Source organism: Fukomys damarensis, unplaced genomic scaffold (assembly GCF_012274545.1).
Source record: "Fukomys damarensis isolate Sample0158 unplaced genomic scaffold, DMR_v1.0_HiC HiC_scaffold_1, whole genome shotgun sequence".
Classification (NCBI taxonomy): domain Eukaryota; kingdom Metazoa; phylum Chordata; class Mammalia; order Rodentia; family Bathyergidae; genus Fukomys; species Fukomys damarensis.
Genome location: NW_022900913.1, coordinates 24,196,530 through 24,219,620, shown reverse-complemented (window position 1 = coordinate 24,219,620; position 23,091 = coordinate 24,196,530). Strand labels below are relative to the sequence as shown.

At 38.9% G+C, this 23,091-nt stretch overlaps 1 protein-coding gene across 3 annotated transcripts; it reads right to left on the bottom strand.

Annotated features, from left to right (window-relative positions):
- Positions 1-166: 166 nt before the first annotated feature.
- On the bottom strand, positions 167-23,027 carry CUNH5orf22 (chromosome unknown C5orf22 homolog). 3 transcript variants are annotated; one of them, XM_033758194.1, is made up of 10 exons: positions 22,858-22,922; positions 22,612-22,715; positions 21,532-21,677; positions 19,021-19,170; positions 16,247-16,682; positions 14,729-14,791; positions 14,352-14,473; positions 11,582-11,648; positions 10,072-10,211; positions 167-1,241 (listed from the first exon to the last, which is right to left on the bottom strand). In XM_033758194.1, exons 3-10 carry the CDS (start codon positions 21,570-21,572, stop codon positions 1,061-1,063), a joined length of 1,200 nt encoding a protein of 399 aa, XP_033614085.1. In that variant the 5' UTR covers positions 21,573-21,677; positions 22,612-22,715; positions 22,858-22,922; the 3' UTR covers positions 167-1,060. The 3 variants fall into 3 exon arrangements, with proteins under 3 accessions (XP_033614085.1, XP_010603718.1, XP_010603719.1); XM_010605416.1 differs by lacking the exon at positions 22,612-22,715 and having other exon boundaries at positions 168-1,241; positions 22,858-23,027; XM_010605417.3 differs by lacking the exons at positions 167-1,241; positions 22,612-22,715 and adding an exon at positions 6,265-7,359 and having other exon boundaries at positions 22,858-23,027.
- Positions 23,028-23,091: the final 64 nt, after the last annotated feature.

The following is a 23,091-nucleotide window of genomic DNA, read 5'->3' as shown; positions in this document are numbered from 1 at the left end:
GCTCTTCCTTATAATCTCTCTCCTGTGCCTACTATCTATATCTGCCCCATTATTGGTTCTGTTTCTTTGGAGATTCCCAATGTGGGTGTCTTTTGAGGCACAAACGTCTTTAATTTTGATGAAGTCCAATATTTCCTTTTTTTTTGGTTCATCCTTTTAAAAAAAATTTTTTTTCTTTTATGTAGTTCGCGTTGGCCTCAAGCTTGCAGCAATCCTGCCTTGGCTGAGTGGTGGGACTAAAAGGTGTACACCACCACACCCAGTGATTTAATAATGTATTTTAGTACTTAAATAGGGCTAATCTCTTTGTTAACTTTTATTTTACAGTCCCCCACCCCCAGGCTTTTGCATGATCATTTTTTTCATTTGAACCTTTAGAATCAGCCTCACAAGTTAAAATGAAATCTCCTTGGTATATTTATTGAGACTAATGTACATGTGGAGTTTGACATTAGGAAGTATTGGCATCTTTATAATATTGCGTATTTTTATGTGCACAATCTTTTTCATAATCCTGTCATTTTCCTTCTTCCGAAATTTTGTAACGTGTTATTTGTATAGGTGGTAATATTTGTATTTAGCTTATTCATAGGTATCTTTTGAGATTGTAGTATTATAAGATCTTTTTTATTTATTTCATGACCTTTTGTTACTTACATAGGAATCTTCCTAGGATGCTGTGTTGCCTGTCTTAGTGTGTGATATCAAACAAAAATAAAATGACCAGTCTGACATTCAAGAATAAGACTTAAAAGCAAAATAAATCTTTAAAAAATATATAAAAGTACCTATATCAGGTAGCAGTAAGTTTCCTCAGAGAATGAAGTATGTTGTTTTGGGTTAATTCAGAATTGTCAGAAAATTTTCTTTCTCATTAGAATTCCAAAGAGCTGTTCAATTTGTACACTTTTCAAACTTTTATATAATTTTAACACAATTTTGAAACTGTTGTAAAATTTTTATAATCTAACAAGCCAATATTGTCACGTTGGGGTTTGCGGAAGCCCAAAGGACATCATCACCGCTCTCCATTAAGTTTCTTTGGGAAAGGCACAGGCACTCAGGCAGATGGCGATTCGCAACGCACGTCATCCTTACCGATGGAACCTGCTTCAGAGAACATGGCTTCCGTACGCGTAGTGTCAAGAGCGCCCTCATGCGGCATCCTCGAGGTGGGCTCTGCCATCCAAGGGCAACAAGCGAAAAGCGGAAGCCTCTTCCCTGGGGTCGCCCTTACACACCTGTGGCAAGGAAAGGCAGAGCAGACACAAGCTTCCATCAAAAGGCACCCTGCAGTCCCCTTCTCATCCAGGAAGGGGCAAAAGGGCCAGGCAGGGCCAGGACTGTAAGAGAAGGAAGGCCCAGAAGTGACAAGCAGGGTCGCTCCTTCAACAGTGAGCAAAGCCAAAAAAGAGCAGCAGATATTTAGGGATTGAACATTTATATACAATTTATGGACAGGTATTAGATTTTCAAATATTAGATTTTGAATTTTAGGCAGAAGTTCAAACTATATGTATTTTTAGCTCATGCTTACATAGCACTGTGGAACACCTTACCAGAACTAATCCATAAGAAAACAGATCACAAAATACCCGAACCTCTCTGCATATGAATACAAGGTTAAAAATTGAGTAAATAATTGCCTGTAAGAAGAAATTCTAAATCATGAGTAATTTTGTTTAAAGCCCTCTGCTCTGTCCCCTTTTTGTACTGGGTGTTGAACTCAGGGCCTTTGCACTGAGCTACACCATTGGCTCTTTTTTAACTTTTTAAGACAAGGTCTTGCTGACTTGCTACGCTACCCAGGCTGGGCTCAAACTTGCTATCCTCCCGCCTCAGTCTCCCAGAGTGTTGTGATTACAGGCATAGATATTTAATCTTGAAGTTCTGTTACTCATTAGCTATTGTGAGAGCTCTTATGTAGTTAAAAAATATCAGTATTCAGAGTCAGGTGGTGAGCGGCTGGATCTGGCACAGCTGTCTCACAGGCTAGTCAAAATAGAGTTATTTAGAAATGGCTAAGTTTACCAAATGACTCCTATGTGAATGGTGTGTTATTAGTCACAATATCCTGATGAGTTAAGTTCTCAATTTTTTTGTTTTGCTTTTTGAGACAGAGTCTTACTCTGTAGTCCAGGCTGGCCTGAACTTGTGGTGATCCTCCTGCCTCAGCCTCCAGAGTGCTGTGATTATAGGCATGTGCCATTGTACCTGGCTAAATTCTCTTATAAAAGGGGAGGCTGAGGTCTAATAGGTTATGCACCTGGGCACAGAGAAGGGGACCATGGAGCAGGCAATGGGCCTCCGGAACCCATGCTTAAAACCACTCCAGTGCATTTCAGTCAGGGAATGATCTGCCTGAAAAGGGTTACTGTGACTTCTCAGCAGTGCTGGTGGACAGGCAACAAACTTGCAGCTGAGCAAGTGCACTTTGAGATTACAGGTGGGGTGGGTGCTGCAGTTTAAGGTTGGCTGACTACGCAGGAAGTGGGGTTGGCAGCCACAGCCTTCTTTTAGCCTCTATAGTGGGGCTCCAGCTGCTGGATGACAGGATCTGAGCTCATGATGTACAGAACTCAGCCTTCTATTCAGTGACCCAAACAGGCACTGCTCAGAGACCTTCTGTGCGTCACAGCGTGTGCAGCCCCTCTGTCCACACCACAGAGCTTCCTTTCAACTCAAAGATGAGAGGAATGGGAAGGTCCAGTGCTGAGGTTAGGAATCCTAGGAATGCAGTTTGAACTACAAAAGCAGAGGCCTCCTGGGGCCAACTAGTTGAGAAACAATCATAGCTGCCAGGGCCTGGTGGCTCTTGACTGTAATCCCAGCACTGGGAGGCTGAGGCAGGAGGATCACTGAGGGTTCCAGGCCAGCCTGGGCTACACAGTAAGTTCAAGGCCAGCCTGAAATATATAGTGAGACCCTACCTCAAAAACAAACAAAGAGAAACAAGCACTAAAGCAGCTGTACGGTACAGCAGATGGGCAAGGTCCTTGAGCAAGACACAATGCGTATTGCATTGAGTATTTACAGAGCCGATCCTCCCACTTATATGTGGAATCTAAAAAAAGTACAGGAAATACAGCGAGTACAGGAAAAATGGTGGTTACCAGAAACAAGGAAGGAAGGATGAAGATTTGGGTCAAAAGAAACAAGATATGCGTGATGAGCTCAAATGTCCAAGAGTAGAACTGATAACACTGCATTGTATTTGAGGCTTTTGCTGGGAGTACATTCTAGTAGCTCTTGCTGCACACACACACTTGGAGATCACGTGAGGAGATGGATGTGTTAGTTTACTTGGCCACAGTAATTATTTCACCACATATATTTTATATATATGTAGAGTTATACACTTTATATAAATAAAAAAGGCGGATCAGGGCACTTTGAGGAGAGGGGTGTATTTCCAGCAACCTGAAAGATATCCAGAAAAAGCTGTTCAAGTTTGACGACGCAAGTGTTTTCTCTCTTTTTTTCTTTTGAGAGAGGGTCTCCCTATGTAGTTCAGGCTGGTCTTGAACTCATGGTGATCCTCCTGCCTCAGCCTTCTGAGTACTGGGATTACAGGTGTGTGCCACCATGCCTTGCTTTTCAGCTAAAGTGCTTTCTCTTGGTTTACTCGGTGAATAAGAAAATCCTCCATGTCCATACCTGAAAGCCAGCACTGACTAAACTTCTGGCAATCATGACTCTGTTCCTAGAGACCCAGGGCCACTGCTGCTAAAACAAAGACCAGGTGTGATCCCATAAAAAGAAAGACAGATGTCAATTCAAAGCTTCCAGAGAACCTAGGACACAGGAAGACAGATGCCTATAGAGAATGTTTCTACAGATAAAACTGAGTCAAGAGAGTTATCAAGACTGCCCCCACCCCCACCCTGCTACTGGGAAGTGTGTACTTAGGATCAGGCCTAAGGCCTCACTTACTTTTAACTCCCTCTTCAAATCCCTTGCCTCAGGCACACTGTATCTGCACTCACTCTCACTGCTACTTGCAACACAAACGAGGGCTATCTTGATTAAATAATCTCCCTATTTTGGAATGAGCAGATATAATTTGGTAATTTGGTTTTATTTAATAAGTAGGGACTGAACTGTATTCTTCAAGGAAACAATCACACATGGGAGCTAAAAAATCTGAGTCTCTGATAAAAGAAACTTATGCTATTTATTCAACCACGATGAATCATGTTAGAGTTCAAAACCAGTGACCTCAACACTGCGATCATCATTAGTGCTACTGTTTGATTTTAAAAACTTCAAAAGAGTTTTTAATTTCTTTTAGCACACAAAATAATTTACTCATAAAAATGCCTATTTATAGAACTCAACAGAAATTTTCAAAATTTAAAAAGAAATAGCACTATTTTGCAATTCTGATTTTACAAGAACATATCCTTTCTGGTATAATGGTGTTTCATAAAAGCAGAAGGGTCAATCAGTTTTTTTTGCTCTTCACAACACAAGTAAGCATTCACATTAGCAGTCTTTGGAAATCAACTTGGTGACAAGAAAAATTCACTGCAAAATACAATCATTTCAAAGATGGGGGCCTGGTGCCATCTAGTGAGTGACAACAGTAGTGTGTCCTTGAGTATGGTATTAGCCACGAAGTGCAAGTCAGGATTACACAGTATGCTCTCGGCTACATGCAACTCTGCAGGCCTGAAAGCTACATGCAAAGTCAAAAGCTGTGCTGAGATGGATGGGTGTTGTTTTCTTTTTTCTTTACATGCCATGTTAACTTGTACTTTCAAGGAGAAGTTATTAGTTAAAATGGTTACTGAACAAAAAGGCATACTGGGCCAGGAGCTTTGGCAAACACAGAAGACAAAAGTTCCATATCTAACATTGTTAAACTGTTAGGCAGGAACTCAGAGGGTTAAATACCTGTTGGCAGTGCCAGTGGGGGAGCAACCTGTGAAGGCCCTTCAGGTTGTTTTTTTCATATGATGCTCCCTAGAGAAGAGTGCAAGGAACTCACAGCACTGCTTTAAACCAGCCCACGTCACTGGGCACTCTTCTGGGTGACAGCGAATCTTGCTCAGTGTACTGTATGCTAAGTCCTCCAGCCTGGAGGCGTTCGCATCCCCCATTTTCAAATGTGCAGGGTACGAAGCTTGATCTTTAACTGCACATGTGCGAGAATACACCAGCCTCAGTGCTCGGGATGTAGCTCAGCAGTGGAGCTGCTTGCATGGCATGCGTGAGGCTCTGGGTTCAATCCTCAGCATAGGGACAGGGGCTGGGGAGGAATACGCCCCCCATGTCTACACAGGGTGACAGGTCTCTCCAGTGTGAACAGGAATGGGGCTCTCCCATAGAATCTCTGGCTTTTATTTGGGGAGGGCCGCTGCACAGGAAAATATCCCCCATGCTTTCCTTACTTGCTGTAACAAGCTTTTCTTCATTTTATTTTTTAATTACCTGGAGGTACTAATTGGCTTTTCAATCACCAAAGGATGAACTCACTGTGTTCAGTTACATTATGTGGAGACTGATGGAAGAGTTATGTGGCAAGTGTTTATGTAGGTCAGTATTAAGTTTTGTGTGTGTGTGTGTGTGTGTGTGTGTGTGTTGGGGTATTACTGGGGGTTGAACCTATTGAGCTATATCCTCAGTGCCTTTTTTGAGAAAGGGTCTTGCTGTGATCTTCCTGCCTCAGCCTCTTGAACAGACAAGATTATGGGTTTGTGCCACTGTATCTGGTTCAGAATTAAAGACAAAGCTGGCTTATCTTAAAAACTCATCAGCTGAAATTGCCAATAAGGTGGCATTCAGGGACTACAACCACATTGATAACCACAATGGCCACCTGGAAGTACAAACTTCAAGGACTTTTCTTTTTTTTTTTTTGTATTGGGGATCGAACTTGGGACCTTGTGTTTGTGAGGCAGGTGGCGATGCCACTGAGCTAAATCCTCAGCTCTCCAATGGCTTTTCTAATTTGCAACAATTACAAATCAACAAAAAGCTAAAACAAAACAAAAAGCATGTGTTTTGGTCAATTATGGCTTGTATCTAGATGTTCCCCCAAAGCCTTGTATGCTCATAGGTGGACCTTTTTTGGGGGGTGGCTAGATCATGGTTGTGTGATGCTGGGTTAGGGTGTGTGATAACTACACTTAGCATAGGTATAGGTGGGAATAATGGATGCTTCACCTGGGGTGTCTGTGGCACCATACAAAAGGCTTGTAGCCTGAATAGGATAAAAGGAAAGGGAAGCTTGATTCTGCTGCTTCTGCCACCTACTGCCTGCTTTGCTCTGCCATGGATTGTTTCTCCTCTGCAACACCCCTTTGTCCTGCCACCCTGCCTTGAAGCCAGCCAACTTTGAACTAACACCTTTGGAAAATGTGAGCTGAAATAAACCGTTTCTCCTTTAATGTGTGGGTGTTGGGTATTCTGTCTCAGCAATGAGAAAAGTAACTAAGACAGTCACGTTTACCTAACTGGGTCTCTTTAATAAAAGCATTGCTAGAAGCTGGGCATGGTGGTGCAAGCCTGTAACTTCAGCACTCCAAGGAGGCTTAGGCAGGCAGGAGGATTACCCCAAGCTCAAGGATGGCCTGGGATGCATAGTGAGTTCAAGTCTGGATTGATCCACACAGTGAGACCTTGTCTCAAAAAAGGTAGATCTCTTACAATATTTTTATGGACTGGTAAGGATTTTCTTTTGGTAGTAACTTTTGAGAATGTTACCTTCTTATAAGGCCAGGTACCCTGAGTACTAAGTATGCCTAAGATATGTTTGTGGTTATCCTTTCCTTTGTAACACTTAAAACCCAGAATTTGTTTCTCACGGGTCTCCCCGAGGAGAGCTGGGCTTTGTCCATTCTATCTCCATACATCCAGCACATGTAATAATGTCTGGGACATAAGTCCTTAATACGTAGGAGTTGGATGAATGAATAAGCACATGAACGAATCTCATATAGTCCAACTGACCTACAGAGACAAGGAGTGAAAAACCCTCAAAAATAAAGACAATGATAGAAGGAAGAGAGTTAAGTGACAATTCTGTCAACTGGAGTTAGTAGACTCGATGCAAAGCAAAACAAAATTGCCATCATTCAACACCTGATGGTTATTTGGAGATTCAAAATATCTTAAAGATTTCACTTGAAAGTTAGCATAAAAATGTTCTCTGGAAGACTCTTTATGAATAAGTTAATGTAAACCTGGTTACTACAGCAAGATGTAATAGCCTAGTGTTTTGTTCAAGCTGGGGCAGACTCTTCTGAATACACCAGGTGAGTGTCCAGGGTTCCATAGAGGGAGTGCAGGGCTTTAAGGACCTTTTCTTGAATTGTGTCAACTTGTTCAGAAGGACAGTAATCATCCAGACTTGACCTAGAAGCATGAGAAAGCAAAAGAAGAAAATACACACTAAGTAGGCTAAAATCATACTGTGCAGAGAGAGGAAAAGCCTGCATGGGTTGATTGCAATGTGAAACTGAAACGCAGGTGAGCTGAACTCTGGAATTAATAGTTGAAGGCTACTAAATGTTTACCCTGTAAGTAAGGTGCTTTACATGACTTACGTTCTTGAATTTTCTCACCAATTCTATAAAATATTTATAATTATCATGCCTTTAAAAAAATCTAAACCAAAGAGAGTCAGTTGTGAAAGGTTACCTAGCTGGTACAAGGTCTGAAATCCAGGGGTTTGTGCTTAACAGATACAGTAATAGGTCTTTCACCAAAAGGGAGAGGTCATCTGAGAATACAGGGGCTTATGATCTTAGCGGCCAGGCATCTTTTTTATTTTATTCTTCTATCAGTTATATGCAAGAGTGAGGTCTTTCCAACTGATAAAGAGTCCTACTTCTATAACAACTTGTTAACTGGACAAGTATAAAGGATCCATGGCTTGGTCAAAAATACAATGCAGGATATGCTGTTGGGATTGTCCTAGGCTGCATGGAGGAGAAAGGAGTCGAGTAGGGTTGGGCAGGATCCGCACCTGGGAGTCTTTCTAGCTCTCACTAGGACAATTTAATTTGCAATTGGTCCTTAAAATACTGCTGCCACTTACAGGTGGATGAAGATGTGACCTCATGTGATATCAGTGTCACCCGGGTCTAGACTGGGGTGAGGAAAACCATTGGTGGATGGGCTGAGAAGAGTGGCACGGAAATCTTTTTGAAGAAGTTGGAATTAGACAGCAGCCTAACTCTTCAAAGAAGTATTTCTGACTTAAAGAAATAATCAGCAAGACCTGTGGCAAGCTCACTGCATTCTCTAGTGATCAGATAACTCTTGTGGCTTGAGGTGAAAATTTAAGACACAATAAGTAATGACAGAGAGCATGTTAAATTATTAAATTATCAAATACTGACATATACACATGGCTAATGTATATGTCCTGAAAGTGTAATATACAAAAATGTAAAATATTTATAAGTCTTATCAAATGAGATTTCAATGTGTCAAAATGACTTCTTACTTCTTTTAAATACTTAAAGATGGTTCCTGCTGGGTGTGATGGAACATGCCTGAAATCCCAGCACTTTGGAAGCTGAGCTAGGAGGATCTCCATGAGTTTGAAGCCAGCCTGAACTACAGAGTGAGACACTGGTCTTAAAAAAAACAAAATGGAACAAAACAGAATGGTCTGGATGGGAGCTGACCCCAAGAGGATGTTTAGAGATCCCAGTACATTTTTCCTCACTTTTTATTTTTTATTAGCACATTTGCAGTACATGATGATTATGTTCCTTCTGGGAACTGGCGCATGTCATAACACTCTCAATTCTTTCTTTATTCCTTTCCTTTCCCTCCACCTCTTGGACCCCTTCTCATTTTCAAAAGATCTATTTCCTATTATCTATATTTAGCTCTATTTATATTTTGGATTTCTCAAATAAGAGAAACCAAGTGATATTTAAACTTTTGCATCTGACTCATTTAACTTAACATTACGTTTTGAAGGTGCATCCAAAATGACTCAAGCTTACCCTTCTTTATGGCAGAGTAGTACTCCACTGTATACAAATACCACATTCTCTATCCATTCATCTGTTGATGGACATATAAACTGTTTCGAAGATTTAGCTGTTATGAATTGTGCTGCCATAAACCTGGGTATGCATGTGTCACTGTAATAGGATGTCTTTAACTCTTCCATTTATTGTGGTAGTAGGGATTGAATTCAGGGCCTCATACATGCTAGGCAAGTGCTCTATCACTGAGGTACATTCCCATCTGGGTAGGTACATTTCTGATTGTCTTAAGTTTTACACAAATGCTGTTGACAGTCAAGTGACTGGGACAAGAGGGCTGGGTTACTCGGAGGCTTGAAAATGCAGGAGAGTTGAATATGAATCACTGTCCCATGTCCTGCATACTTTTCAAAGTTCATGAAATATTTACAAATGTGAGAAACTGGTTTTTAATTTATCAAGCTTACAGAATAACACCTTTACATATGAACAAAGAGTATTTTAAAAGATGGATTAAATATGAACTAAATTTTCCAGAAGTGCAATTACTCTGTGAATAGAGAAGAATGGACTTTTTTGTACTGGGGATTGAACTTAGGACCTTGTGCTTGAGAGGCAGGCTCGGTGCCACTGAGCTAAATCCATGGCCCAAAACTGGACTTTTAAGTCAAGATCTTTACTCAAAGTTTGTTCAGGAATTGGAAAAATCATGTCATTATGGTGGTGTGGTTTGTGGTATTTGGTTGATGTGACACATAGGTATCTCTCTGCATTTGTGACTGCTACGTTTAATGATGCTTAAAGATGGGAGTCTAAGTGACATTTTAATGCAGGGAGAATCTGTTCCCTACATTTCCCCAGCTTGTGACCCTATTTTCCATCTTCCAACCCACCAGTATAGCATCTTCCATGCATGTGCTCTCTGATTCTGACCTTCCTGCTTCCCTCTTAATGTAACTGTTGTGATGATACTGGATTCAGCCAGTTAATCTCATCTCAGAACCCTTCCAATTAACCACATTACCAAGGCCCTTTTGCAATACAAGACAACATATTCACAGTACTAGAGAGCAGAATGTGGACATCTTTGGTGGCTCATTACTCAGTGTACTATGCTTACCTTGCAATTGTCACAAGAGTAGGTTTTGGTAATTTTTTCAGTAAATAATATACAGACTGAACAAGATACTCAATTTCTTGTTCTGTGCTGATATGGTGAGGAAGTTCTGAATAATCACAGGTTAGACCAGCTTGGTGAACCTGAAAATAAGACAATTAAAAATTACATTCTAACACTTTGTTGTTTGGAAAGATTCTTTGCGATATCAGCTTTAATTTGAAAACTAGAGCTCAAATATGTCATAATTCTGCCTAAAGTACATAAAAGCAAAGAGTGAAAAAACACTATTTTATTGGTGGGTTTAGATATTCTCCAACAGTTTACTCAGTAATGATCAGTTAATTGGAAAATGATGGATTCTTCACGTTTCTTCCCTAAAATAATTAAACTACCCAAGCATTCTCACCGTGCAGCTATACATACATCATATCTGACATCGTGACTGAACCCTAGTCATTCCTTTCTCTGGCAAAGTACTACACAGAACCCGGGAACAATAAAAAATGCTAGATGTAATGATTAAAGCACACTTGCCTGAAGATATATTTGATAAAATCACACGAACTCAAAGTATTTTCAAGCCCTGGGTGTCTTCTCTCATTCTTAACATTCTTAAGCGAAAGTGGGTCTGAGATTAGCTCAAGGTTAACCAAGAAATTCTTTTGCTGGTATTTTTATTTTTATGAATTAAGCATTAATAACTTAAAGATCAGCTCAAATAAGGTGGTTTGATGGATCCCAAAGCCAAAGAAAAGATTAAAACACCTCTTCTTGAAGTAAAAGAGGCATTAGACTAAGAGGCAGAACAGTTAAAGGTTTCAGTTCTTCGCATAAAAATCTGAGAAAAGTCACTTGAACTTTTAAATTCCAGTTTTCTCATCTGAAGTACTGGGTAAAATGGAAAAAAAAAAAGCTTCAAAGACTATAATCTAAAAATAAAAGAAATTATGATTAAAAATGTCTTTGGTGCTGGGGATTTAGCTCAGTGGTTCCGCTGCCTGCCTCCCCAGCACAAGGACCCGAGTTCGATATCCGGTACAAAAAAAAAAGTGTCCTTGGCCACAAGATTCAGATTACTGCAGACATAAAGAACTGACATACTCAAAATGTAGTAGCTACAGGTCTCCTGTATTTCTCTTTTGGTTTCTATAATCAGATGTTTTCAAAAAAAAGAAGACAAAGGGAGTATAAACTGAAATCAGTAAGAAATGAACACCTTTAGAAATTCTGGACCTACTCTTCTCTGGTGAAGAGAGATCTGTCAACAAAATTAAAAAATAATAGCACTTTTGCATCATATACAGAATTGAGAAAAGCATGTTTTTCCTAGAAAACTTCCAGTATTCTACTTTCTGAAAAATGTACTATTTTTTCACTTCTTTTCTTAGTAATTCATCTAGAGTTTAGGAACACAAATAAAAATGAACTATCTTAACAAAAAGCAAATTGTTTTACTAAAAAAATTGCCTTTTAGAAAGGGTCAGTTTTACACTTTAATATAAATATTTACCATTTCATAGTCTGGCACCTCCATACGTTTTTTCAAACTCTGTACAAGTAGAACTAATGATTCCATTCTGGAAAAAAGCCAACCCACTGAATTAGATACCACAACCACCTCACCTAAAATTACAGTAGCAAATGATATATTATACTTAATACTTACCATGGACAATATGCTTTGTATATTTGTGAATGAAAGACAAAGCTGCTTGAATATCACCTTAAAACACGAAGAAATAAAGGTTCTCTATTGTGTCCCCGTGTTTCTTTGTGCTATTCTTGTTCCTCACCGTTTCCTCCAGTCTCCTTGAACCTTTGAGTTCCCAACAGGGCTCCCCACAGGAGCTGCAGCTACCAGGCCTGCTCAGAAGTGTGTTTCAGGGGAGGGGACACTTTAATAGTCTAGGTCCAAGATTTTAAGGTATCTATGGTTACTTTTGATATTAAGTTTTAAATTTGGCTTGAAACTTTGTAAGTCACAAAAATGTGGATACTCTTTAATAATTCTAGGACTCATAACTTGTACATTATTTGTCTTCCTCTTCCAACATAATTTCAAAAAAAGACAATAATTTTTAGAAGTAACTTTCTATACTGAAAAGAAAAAGCATTAACTGGGCCAGGATTTAGCTCAGTGGTTCCTTCGCCTGCCTTGCAAGCATCAAGGACCTGAGTTTGATCCACAGTACCAAAAAAAAAAAAAAAAAAAAAAAAAAAAAAAAAAAAAAAGAAAACAAGATGAATTAACTGATGTTGAAGTGTCTGATCAATGTTTACCAATGCGATTAAACTATTATGAATTATTTTTCCATACCACCGCTTTCTTTAATGACAATAATGAAAGTTTTGTGATTTTTACATTTCAGGAATGTCTCTGAATATTTTAAAAGTAAATTTACAGTATGTTAAAAAGGTAATATACAGACATAGCAAAAGAAGTATTTCTTGCTCATATACTTCATCTCTTAGTCAGGATTCATCTCTCCTGAGGCAACCACTATCCCAATTTCAGTATGTTATTATTATTTTTCGCAGTATGGGGGATTGAATCGAGGGCCTTTACACTGAACTACATCCCCTCCGCCTTTAATTTTTTAAACTTAGACAGGGTATTGCTAAGTTCCCCAGGGCAGGCTCAAACTCGCTATATTCCTGCCCCAGTCTCCCGAGTGGTGAGATTACCACCATAACCAGCTCACCAATGAATAAGTTTTAATAAGCATCACAGGACCAATCTAAAGGGTTGTTCATATTCTGACCTAAACACACTATGATTCTAACTTCTTATTATATGTTATAATACAAACGATTTTTTTATAAGAAATTGTTCATGGTAGTGTGTGGGTGACTAATTTTAATATAAATCAGTCTTGTCTTCCTATGTCCATAAGAATAAAAATTTTGTTTAATGGTTTGTAGTTTTCTGGCCTTTACAAGACATTTTAGAGACAAGTAACTATATTCATTCATGTCAATCTTCATAGGATTTTCCATGTTTTCCAGCTAATGTTAAAATATGAGAATCAGCCACATAAATGATCAGATGAAGAATCTGGTGTTCAAATCTTCTTCCCTCATGTCATGAACAGATTGAAAATAAACTCCACCACTTGTAGCTGGGCTGCACTTTTTTTTTTTAAGTCGACACATAATTGTATATATTTATAGAATACAATGTGGTACTTCTATTCCTGTAAATACCATGCAATAATCACAATGGCTAAGTGGAATGTATATCCATTACCTCAAACAATTATCACTTCTTTATTGAGCTACCCTTAAAGGAAGCCAATTTTCCTATTACTTGTCAAGTAATTTAACTCTGTTGATGGGTTAGTTTTTTTCTTATTCTATACAGGATACAGACTACCCATATATTCAACTTTAATTCTCTGTAAAACCTAGTATAATATGCTTAGGGTCAGCTCGTGCACAACAACTAAAAGCATGTCCACTTACGATGTGACTTTGGGAAATTTACTTGAAACTGTGCCTTGGGTTTCCTCATCTATAAAATGAACATAGTAATAATGTATCCATAAGTTGTTGTAAGGAAAACAATGACACAATGCAAGGGAAATCCAACACTCAGTAAGTGCTACTATTGGTGAACCTGTGTTGAAATAGGGTGTGTGCCATAGGGATTGAATCCAGGGTCTTTTTTTTTTTTTTTGGTACCGGGATTGAACTTGGGTCCTTGTACTTGCAAGGCAGGCAGCAGAACCACTGAGCTAAATCCCTGGCAAACCCAGGGTCTTTACACTGTGCTACAGCTCCAGACCTTTTTAATTAATTAATTAATTAATTAATTAATTTTTTGAGACAGGGTCTCACTATGCAGTTGAGACTGACCTGGAACTTACTATGTAGCCCAGGCTGGTCTCGAACTCACAGCGATCCTCCTGCCTCAGCCTCCCAAGTGCTGGGATTACAGGCATGTACCACCACGCCCAGCCAGCCCTTTTTATTTTGAGACATGGTCTTGCTAAGTTGCTAGGCTGGGCTATAACTTGCAAACCTCCCGCCTGAGCTTTCAAGAGTGTGTGTCACCAAGGCTGGCTAAAATATTCATTTTTAAAAAGCAATTTATCGGGGGCCGGGGATTTAGCTCAGCGGTTCGGTGGCCTGCCTTGCAAATGCAAGGACCCGAGGTCAATCCCCGGTACCAAAAAAAAAAAAAAAAAAAAAAAAAACCAATTTATCTAGCAAATTTAAGAATATATTTAGGACTGAAAATTAGTAGACTTGGAGACAAAGAAAATGTTTTGGGACCTTACCCAGGGTTTGAAGCCCATCTCTGTACAGTTTCTTCATCATCACCATCACACAAATCAGAGAAAGCTGCCTCCAAGTCTTCTAACTGATGAATTCGAGTATCAACAGTGTCTACCAAATCTTCCTTTAAATACAGTGAAAAGCTGAGAATATACAATTATTCTTTCAAAAAACAAGTGAAATCCTATACAATGAAAATCCTTAATACATTGTTTTTATATACTAATGGGCTTGACATATAAACACAAATGCATGCGTGTGTGCATGCACACATGCACGCACACAAAGAATCTGGACCGTTCTTTAAGATAATAAGTTACAAGACACTACTAGACAAGTAGCAAACGCATAGAATCCAGAAGAAACAAATGGTGGATACCTCAGTTAGGTTGCTAGCAGGCTTTTTAAATTGGTAGAGCTCTTGTAAGATTTTGTATTCTTCCTGGAAAACAAAATATCTAAGGTTATTTTTTTCCAGTAATATACTCTACATGAGAGACAGATCACCTGTGACAGAAGAAGTGCATCTTATATAATTATTCAGTGCTTTGTTTTGGAGAATCAAGCAAAATGTATATTACAGATTTCCACTGTAAAGTCAATTTCTTCAGGGCAACTCTTACCCAGTTGGGCATGAGAATAAAGCATAAACATTGACTATGGAAGACAAGGTAGCTACTGGAGCAAGATGAAAATAACCATCATATAGAAGGATATATTCTAGGATCTTAACACATTTTAGCTATTTATAGGAGGTATTCACATCTTTGATGACAATAAAAAAGTTTTCAGGGTACAGCCATTTTTCCAGCAATGGAAGAAAAATGGAGCTTAAAGGCACTACTGGAAGCAGATTGGCAACTACAGAACTTCTCTTAGGAAGTTCCAAACAAAGGAAGAAAGATGCCTGACACACCCAGACTGTAGGATAATGCCTCCTCTTGTTTGGCACAACCTGACAGTTTCATTACATAGATGGATACACTTGGACCAAATAACCCAATTTAAGACTACTGCCAGGAAGAAGTCACATCTAAGAACTACAATGTACTAAATACAATATTTAGCACTATTCTCAGTGCTTTACCAATCCTAATGATTCTATGAGTTGGGTCTGATTGTTTTGCAGTATTAGGGATCGAATCCAAGGCTTTGTGCATGTGGGGCAAGTACCCTACCACTGAGCTATCTCTTCAGCCAGCCAGGTATTATTATTCTCAGTTTATTCTTGAAAAACTGCAGGTCAAAAGGTTAAGTAACTTTACCACGATCACACAGTTTATCACAATAGATGTAACAAACAGAATTCTCTACTATTTTTATGATATTAAAAACATTAACTATTAAATTTTAAAATATAATGAAGATTTTAGCATCCAAATGCTTGGGACCAGAAGAATTTCAGATTTTGGATTTCTTTTTTCTTTTCTTTTTTTGTGGTATTCGGGATAGAACCTTTGCACTACATACATGCTCAGCCTTTTCTAAAAATTTGAGATTAAATTACTTGTTAAGTAGCTTATGCTGCCCAGGCTGGGCTCAAATTTGTGATTTTCCCGCCTCTGCCTGCCAGAGTGCTGGGATTACAGTGTGCTAACACGCCCAGCTAGATTCTGGAGATTTTTGGATTTTGGAATATTCTGGAGAGACTTAACTAGTGCATTTCATCATGATTCTCAAAAGATGCTGAAGTGTGGAGTATTTCCGATTTTGTAATCAGGGATGCTAAAACTGTATATAATTTTAAAAGATTAAAAGAAAGAAGAATATGGGACAGAGTGCAGACTACAAATCCTAAAATAAATACTACCTGGCTATTTGCAGAAAGCTTCCTATGCTCTAATCTGGAGAAGAGTCACACAATTCTCAAGATCCATGTTTTAAAAATAGTGCCTACCTGAGTGAGCATTTCTTTGAAGGGGTTCTTGACAGAAAAAAAATCTAAGTCAATATCTAAAACAAACACATTGTCTTTCTTCAGTATTTCCAGAATCTCCTGAGTACAGGCTGTAGCCTGGCACTGTTGACCTTCAGAAGAACAAGAGCATGGACACAATGGCTCTCGGCAAGCTTGGCCCATGCTCTGCGTTCCTGTGTCCTTTTTCAGCCCTCCTGAATAAGAGTCACAGTGGGTGGAGGTGAGGTTTTCTGACTCTTCGCATGCTAGCTTGGGCTTCTTTGCAGAAGAAACTGCAGCATTTTCTTCTTGGTTGGCACTGCATTCATGAGGCTTTACCATAATTATATCCAACTGTAAAGGTTTCTGGTTCTCTAGCTGGTCTTCAGGTACAAAGAGACCATCACTTAGGAAGTAATGATCTGTACTTGTGACTCTGGGTTGGAGAAGAAATTATCGTAAAGAAGAATGGACAAATGAGCTGACATTTCACTATGGCAGTACAGACACAAGAAGAGAAGAGATATATTTGACAAAAACTGAGAATTGTCAGTAGCATTTGTTCTTCCTGTTCTTCTGTAGAAATATAATTCTCCAAATCCTCAGCTGGGCACACAACTGCCCAAAGTGAAGAGTATAATTCATAGTCTACCTGCGCCATTTTAGCCAGTGGCTTTGAATGGAAGAAAAGTGTCTAGAGCCTTGCTCTCCTGCTCTGTGCTGACTGGCAGGCGACGGGAAGGGGCAAGTTAGCTTGGACTATGAGGACTCTAGGGCCAGTGGAATGTAAACACAGAAGGAAGTAGAGTTCCCCAAACTGTGGAGTTGCCATGTAGTTCTGGACTGTGGTGGTGAACTCTTAACGCCAGAAAGAAACAAACCCCTTTGCTTAAGCCAATGTTACTCTAGTTTCTCTCCTACCAGCTGAATCTTTATCCGGAATCACTTAAAAGTTACAGTTGGAAATAATTTCTCTTAAGAAAAGCTTCCTCTGACATTCACAGCTTTGTCAGATTCTATACAACCATAATCTTTTCAACATGAAAATCAACCTAAAACTATCCATGCACTCGTAGCATGCATTCCATCAGTTGTAGGCCTGTCTTTCTTACTGTCTCTTTCTCCCTCTCACCCCTTGCCGCCTCTCCATCTCTCCCTCTTTCTCTGTCACTGTGTTGCCCACGCTGGACCCCCAACTCCTTGCCTCAAGTGACCCTTCTGCCTTGGCCTCCCGGGTATCTAGGACTAGGCGCACCACCATTCCCAGGGGAATTTCTGACTCTAGGGACAGCAGCATGTTCTTTACTATATTGGGCCTTGGGAAATACTTACAACAGTATAGTCCAGTGCACTTTTTCTAGAGATGTCCTCATCAAGCAAAAATAACAGTATTTACATCCTACCGGCCCACTCCTAGCATATACAGTTGTATGGAAAATAGATGAATGACATAATAAAACTTATATCAAGCTTATTAAAAACTATACCATCCTAAGAAAGACAAAGGCTTTATCCCCAACTTAAACTGATGCTCTTTTGAATAATGGAAGTTTTACTTTGATCCTGGGTGTACAGTACACGCACACAGTCTCACTCTGCATATATGCAGGTTTATTGACTACATAAATTTTTACTTACAGGATTAACTAAAATCATGAGATAATCAAAATACTTCAAATATTTTTGTCACACAGAGTTTCAAATGCTGTGTCTAGTGATGCAAAATTATTCGAGTTTGCATTTTAAATTAGGCCCACTCACTTATAAAATCTACTCTTCCTCACAGACCAGTATTATGAACAATATTTATTATATGTTGACTCTTAATTTTCTTTCAAATTATATAATAAATTCTATTTTCATATACTGTAACAAAGTTATCTGTGCAAATGATAAGAAAAATTTATGCTACTAAATTTGTGCTACAGCAGAAATAAAAAGTAGCATTTTCAATAAGACTATTTCATTTTACTATTACCATTTCATCTCACTATTCTACAAGTGCTATAAAGTTGTGATTATAATGCTTAAAATATTCATCCTATTGCAAAAGAATTTAGAAAGTGAAGAACATACTGATATTTTAAAAGCTATTATAGTATCACGTATACAATACACACAGAACACTGGTTAAATAATTTAGCTTATGTAACAAAAACAGGAGCATGTAACTCAAGTGAAAGGTGGTGTAATTTAATTTAGACTAAGTAATTACGTAAAATTAATCATATTAATAAAATTAAAACCTACAATCTACTTAGACACTGGATTTATTAAAAAATCCAAAGTGACACAATTTTGCCTCCTCATTCATAATTATTAAACTTAACACATTATATTGGAAGGAAACATAAAAATGTATCATTAAATATACAAATCTATAATGTACTTTAATGACTTAATGAAGCTGTCATCAACACATTTCTATCTCAGAGGATGAAGATCATTTTATTTAATTTATTTTTTTTACATTTTCTTGAATTTTATTGTCAAATTTCTACTATAGAAACAATTTAACCAAAAAAAGGTAAGCATTTGGGTGAAGATCATTTTATTAAGAAATAAATTTCACCAGCTATAAAATATAAATGGTACACACAGGATATCAAGAGATTTGAAAACCTGTTTCTGGCATGTCAAGAACTCTTTTAGGAGGAGTTAAGGCTGAATCTGACCCTATTTGTGTATAGAGAATATTAGGAAGTTATTTTAGGACACCAAAGTAAGAAAGAAGCATTCAAATCCTTTCACACTTACAAGTATCAAGAAATTACCTGATTGTTGTGGTAGAAATATCTTTGCCTACTAAAAAATGATGTTTTCCCTCTCTGATTTGCTGTGCCCATGGGGGATGAAGCCATATTACGTGGGAAAAGTGGCCAGCATAAACTGCAGGCATAATCCAATTTTCAATACTTAATTCTCTGAAAAACAAAAACAGAAAAGAAACACTAAAATAAGTGTTTTTTTCTCAAATGTCATCTCATCCACAGAATTTTAAGATGGCCGGTCTCAGAATGTGGTGCCCCAGGAGGTTTCTGAGACTTTTTTTTAGGATGAAAATTAGGTTAAAATGACTTTCTTAAAAATACTAAGATATTACTTCTCTTTTTCATTGCATTGACATTTGTCCTGATGGTTCAACAGTAGCGGGGAGTTGATATTGTCATTTTTCATTATGAAGCACTAGTAAAAAAAAGCAGCAGGAGCAGCAACTAGCTTTACTGAAAACTGCCCTTGCTTTCATTAATGCTTGATCATAAGCATGTATTTTTAAATATTCTGTGTGGCAAAGATATGTGCCCAGAAAGTACTTTTGCTACATACCTTGAAGTACAATGGTTGCTCCAAAGAAAAGCACTTGTGTCTGAATTGTGAACCAAACACCATTTTTCTTGAAAGAAGAAATGATCAAAGCCAGGTATGGTGGAGCATGCCTGTAATCCTAGCACTGTGGGAGACTGAGGCAGGAGGATCCCAAGTTCAGACCCAGCCTATGTAACTTAGTAAGTTGGCCAGAACTTATCTCAAAAATAAAAAGAGGGCTGGAGATGTAGTTTAGTGCAAAGGCCCAGGGTTCAATTTCTAGCACCAAAAACAAACAAACAAACAAACAAACAAACAAACAAAAGTAGGAGTGATCAATAAAGGCTATTTAGACTAGAGGCTGAATTATTAGGGTCTACATGCCAAATAGGCTTTAAGAAACTATCACCTGTCAAAGTTCAGTGTAGTATCAAAGAATATTTACAATAATCTGAAAATTCTCTTCTTTTTTAACTACATGTCAGTGAGAGTCTGAATTTTCATCTTACACTGGAGCCAAAACATATGGTGACAGACTGAATGCAAAAGCAAATATGAGAATCCAGCTGTCTTCTATAAAGGAAAATACTTAAAGACACCTACAAAAATTTAAACAATACCACTATTCTCACTTAAGTTTTTTTTTTAAGACAGGATCTCACTATGTAATTCAGGCAGGCCTTGAATTCATAGTGATCCTCCTACCTCAGCCTCCTGAATGGTGGGGCTATAGGAGCACCACCACCACACTTGGCACCAAGTATTTTTTGTTTTTGGAACTATATCTTTCATAAATGATCTTTTTTATGTCAACACATAACAGTTTATTATTTTGCAATACTTAAAAAGGTTATCACTTTTAAATTTCTAATTCAGTGAATACTGACAGATAAGCCCATATTTTACGACATTTGATTTAAAAAGTGCAAAATAATCCTGAGACTAAAAAGTTCAAGAATAATTATTTCAGGACTCACTATACTGTTTATCTGCTTCATTTTTTTCCAATTTTTAAAATATAAAACTTCCAAATATAAGGTAAAGGAAGGATAATTGTGGAGTCATCACATTTGTTAAGGAATGGCAGGCATGGTGGTACACCCCTGGAATGCCAGCACTTGGGAGGCTGAGGCAGAAAGATCACTCACTGCAAGTTCAAGGCTAGTCTGAACTACATAGCCATACCTTGTTTCAAAGCCCCCCCTCAAAAAAAAGGAATTAGCGCTGTGATTTGGGGTTTTGGAAAAAGTCAACTGAGAGAAATGTAGTAGGGTAAAATTAATCAACTAACAACTATATCCATGAAGGGACAGTGACAGAATTTTATAGAAAAGAGGCCAGTATGTCATTATGAGAGATATATTAGATATAATCCTCTCTGAAGGATGGAGTAGTAATTATAAATATCACTTCATCTGTATGACTCTATATACTAAAAGTTAACAGGATTTGTGACCTGAAAATAAACTGAGAGGGAGAAAGGGCTCAAAACCTCAAAAAAGGATACGCAAATTAAGATGTGTTGCTTACACCATATTGACCTGTGTCAATAAGGCACATTTTCTTATACCTCAGCATTCAGACTTTAACAGAGAGAAGGGAAAACTTTCTTAGGTCACTAGTAAAATCTTTTCAACGTGTAAAGTTCTCTACTTTAAATCGGAGCTCAGCAAACACTGGCTAGGTTATTTCTCAAAATGAAGTTTTATGAGAACACAGTTCTTGCCATTTGTTTACACAGCATGTATGGGCTTTCACACAACAAAGGTAGAAGCAAGTTGTTGTTACATAGAATATATGACCACCAAACCTAAAATATTTACTATGTAGCTCTTTAAGAAAACATTTGTAGTAACTTGTTCTAAGTAAAATAAAAAAAATAAAAAACAGAGTTTAGCAAATTCTATTACTAATTATTTATCATATACATCAAGCTGTATTTCAAGCACATAAAAGATTATCAACAAAAATCACATTACCCAAACAATGTTTCCTTATCAAATACGGTGTCTGCTGGCATATTCACAGGAATAAGGAGGTCTGGATGGGAGTCGAGGTGTAAAAAAGTTATGTTACTGGCAGGAAGGTGCTTTGATCCTATGGCTCGATATATGAAAGGCAGAACCTGTAAAAGACACATTCAGAATTGGCACTGAAATCACAAGCATGCTCAAGTGCAGACATAAACATAACCACACACACTTTTAAGTACACCAAATTGTTGAAAGTGGCAAGAAAATAAAATTGGTTCATTGGTTTATTTAATTGAACCTGAATTTTTCCTTCAGAACTTCCAATTTGCATCTCTAGGTGCAGAACTAACCACCCCACTCCCGTCTCAAATCCATCCAAATCCACGTTAATGCGGGAAAGGAGATCAGGACTAGGGCCCAAGAACAAAATGTTAGCTAGTTAATGCCCATTCCAGCAATAACTGCATGTGTTTGGTACCCTAGGTTTTGGGGTCTTTTCAGTACCTTTAGTGTGGCAACGCTGGGCTAGGTAGGTTATAAGTTTTTCCCACCTTACATCCTCTAAATTCTAGGCCTAATACTGAATTTGAAAGTACCACCTAACCAACTCTCTGGCCTTCTCTCGTGCCCATACATACTACGTGTAGGTCAGAAGAAACCCAACTCTTTCATTTCTCTTAACTTTCTCCATTAGTAAATCTCTCTTCCTCTTTTTAAAAATACATTTTGTATGGTGCTGGACATTGAGAATGCCACGCAAGGGGTTTATCACTGAGGTACACTCCTAGCCCCGTTCGTTTTTTCATATCCAGAGACCTTCCACGGTCTATTAATATTACTTTTAACCAAATTCCTCACGAGTCTCCTTCGTTGGCTTCCAGAAATCTAGATTGAGGGATCGATTTTACTACTATATAGCAGCACAGTCATGAAAAGGGAACGTCTTTTAGTGTTAATTTCTGGGCAACAATTTTGTTTTTCTTTTCTTTGAGACAAGGTCTCACTGTGTATTTCAGGCTGGTCTCGAACTCGGGACAATCTTCCTGTCTCGGCCTCTGCAGCGCTAGGATTACAGCCGTGCCTCACCGTGGGCACCGTGTTGAAAGATACAGGTACACAGCACACACACGATAATACGCGCACTGTCCCGGTGTAGTAGATGCGAGCTCGTGTACTCAGCGTCAGCCTCCCTGCGAAACAGCAGCTGGGATGAGAGGACTCCGGACTCCAGGCCGAGGACTCCGGACTCAGCAGTCAAACCGCCCGGCTGCCAATTCCGACGCGCTAGGGCCCCGGGCAATTCTGCCCCAGGCCGGGTAGCCACCCCCTCACCTCCTGATGATCCTCCACCACCCACACCGGCAGCTCGGGGTAGCGCCGCAGGCAGGGGCGGGGTTCCGCGGAGTCACCCATGACTGGAGGCCGACGCGCCGAGAGACCACCAGAGAAGGCCTCAGCTGCTGCTCCTCCGCCACCTCCCAGCGGAAACACCCGCTCACCCGGTTGCGCTTCCGGATTGGAGGGCTAGTAGCTGGGGGCAGGCGCCATAGCGTCTGAAGTGGACGA

What these genes read in the sequence shown, in the direction of transcription:
- CUNH5orf22 (XM_010605416.1), bottom strand. Translation starts at nt 22,938, where the DNA reads ATGGGTGACTCCGCGGAACCCCGCCCCTGCCTGCGGCGCTACCCCGAG. An exon ending in TGGTGGAGGATCATCAGGAG is followed by an intron (nt 21,678 to 22,857) that starts GTGAGGGGGTGG and finishes TGTCTTTTACAG; the next exon opens with GTTCTGCCTTTCATATATCG. An exon ending in CTGCTAGCAACCTAACTGAG is followed by an intron (nt 14,474 to 14,728) that starts GTATCCACCATT and finishes CTGTATTTAAAG; the next exon opens with GAAGATTTGGTAGACACTGT.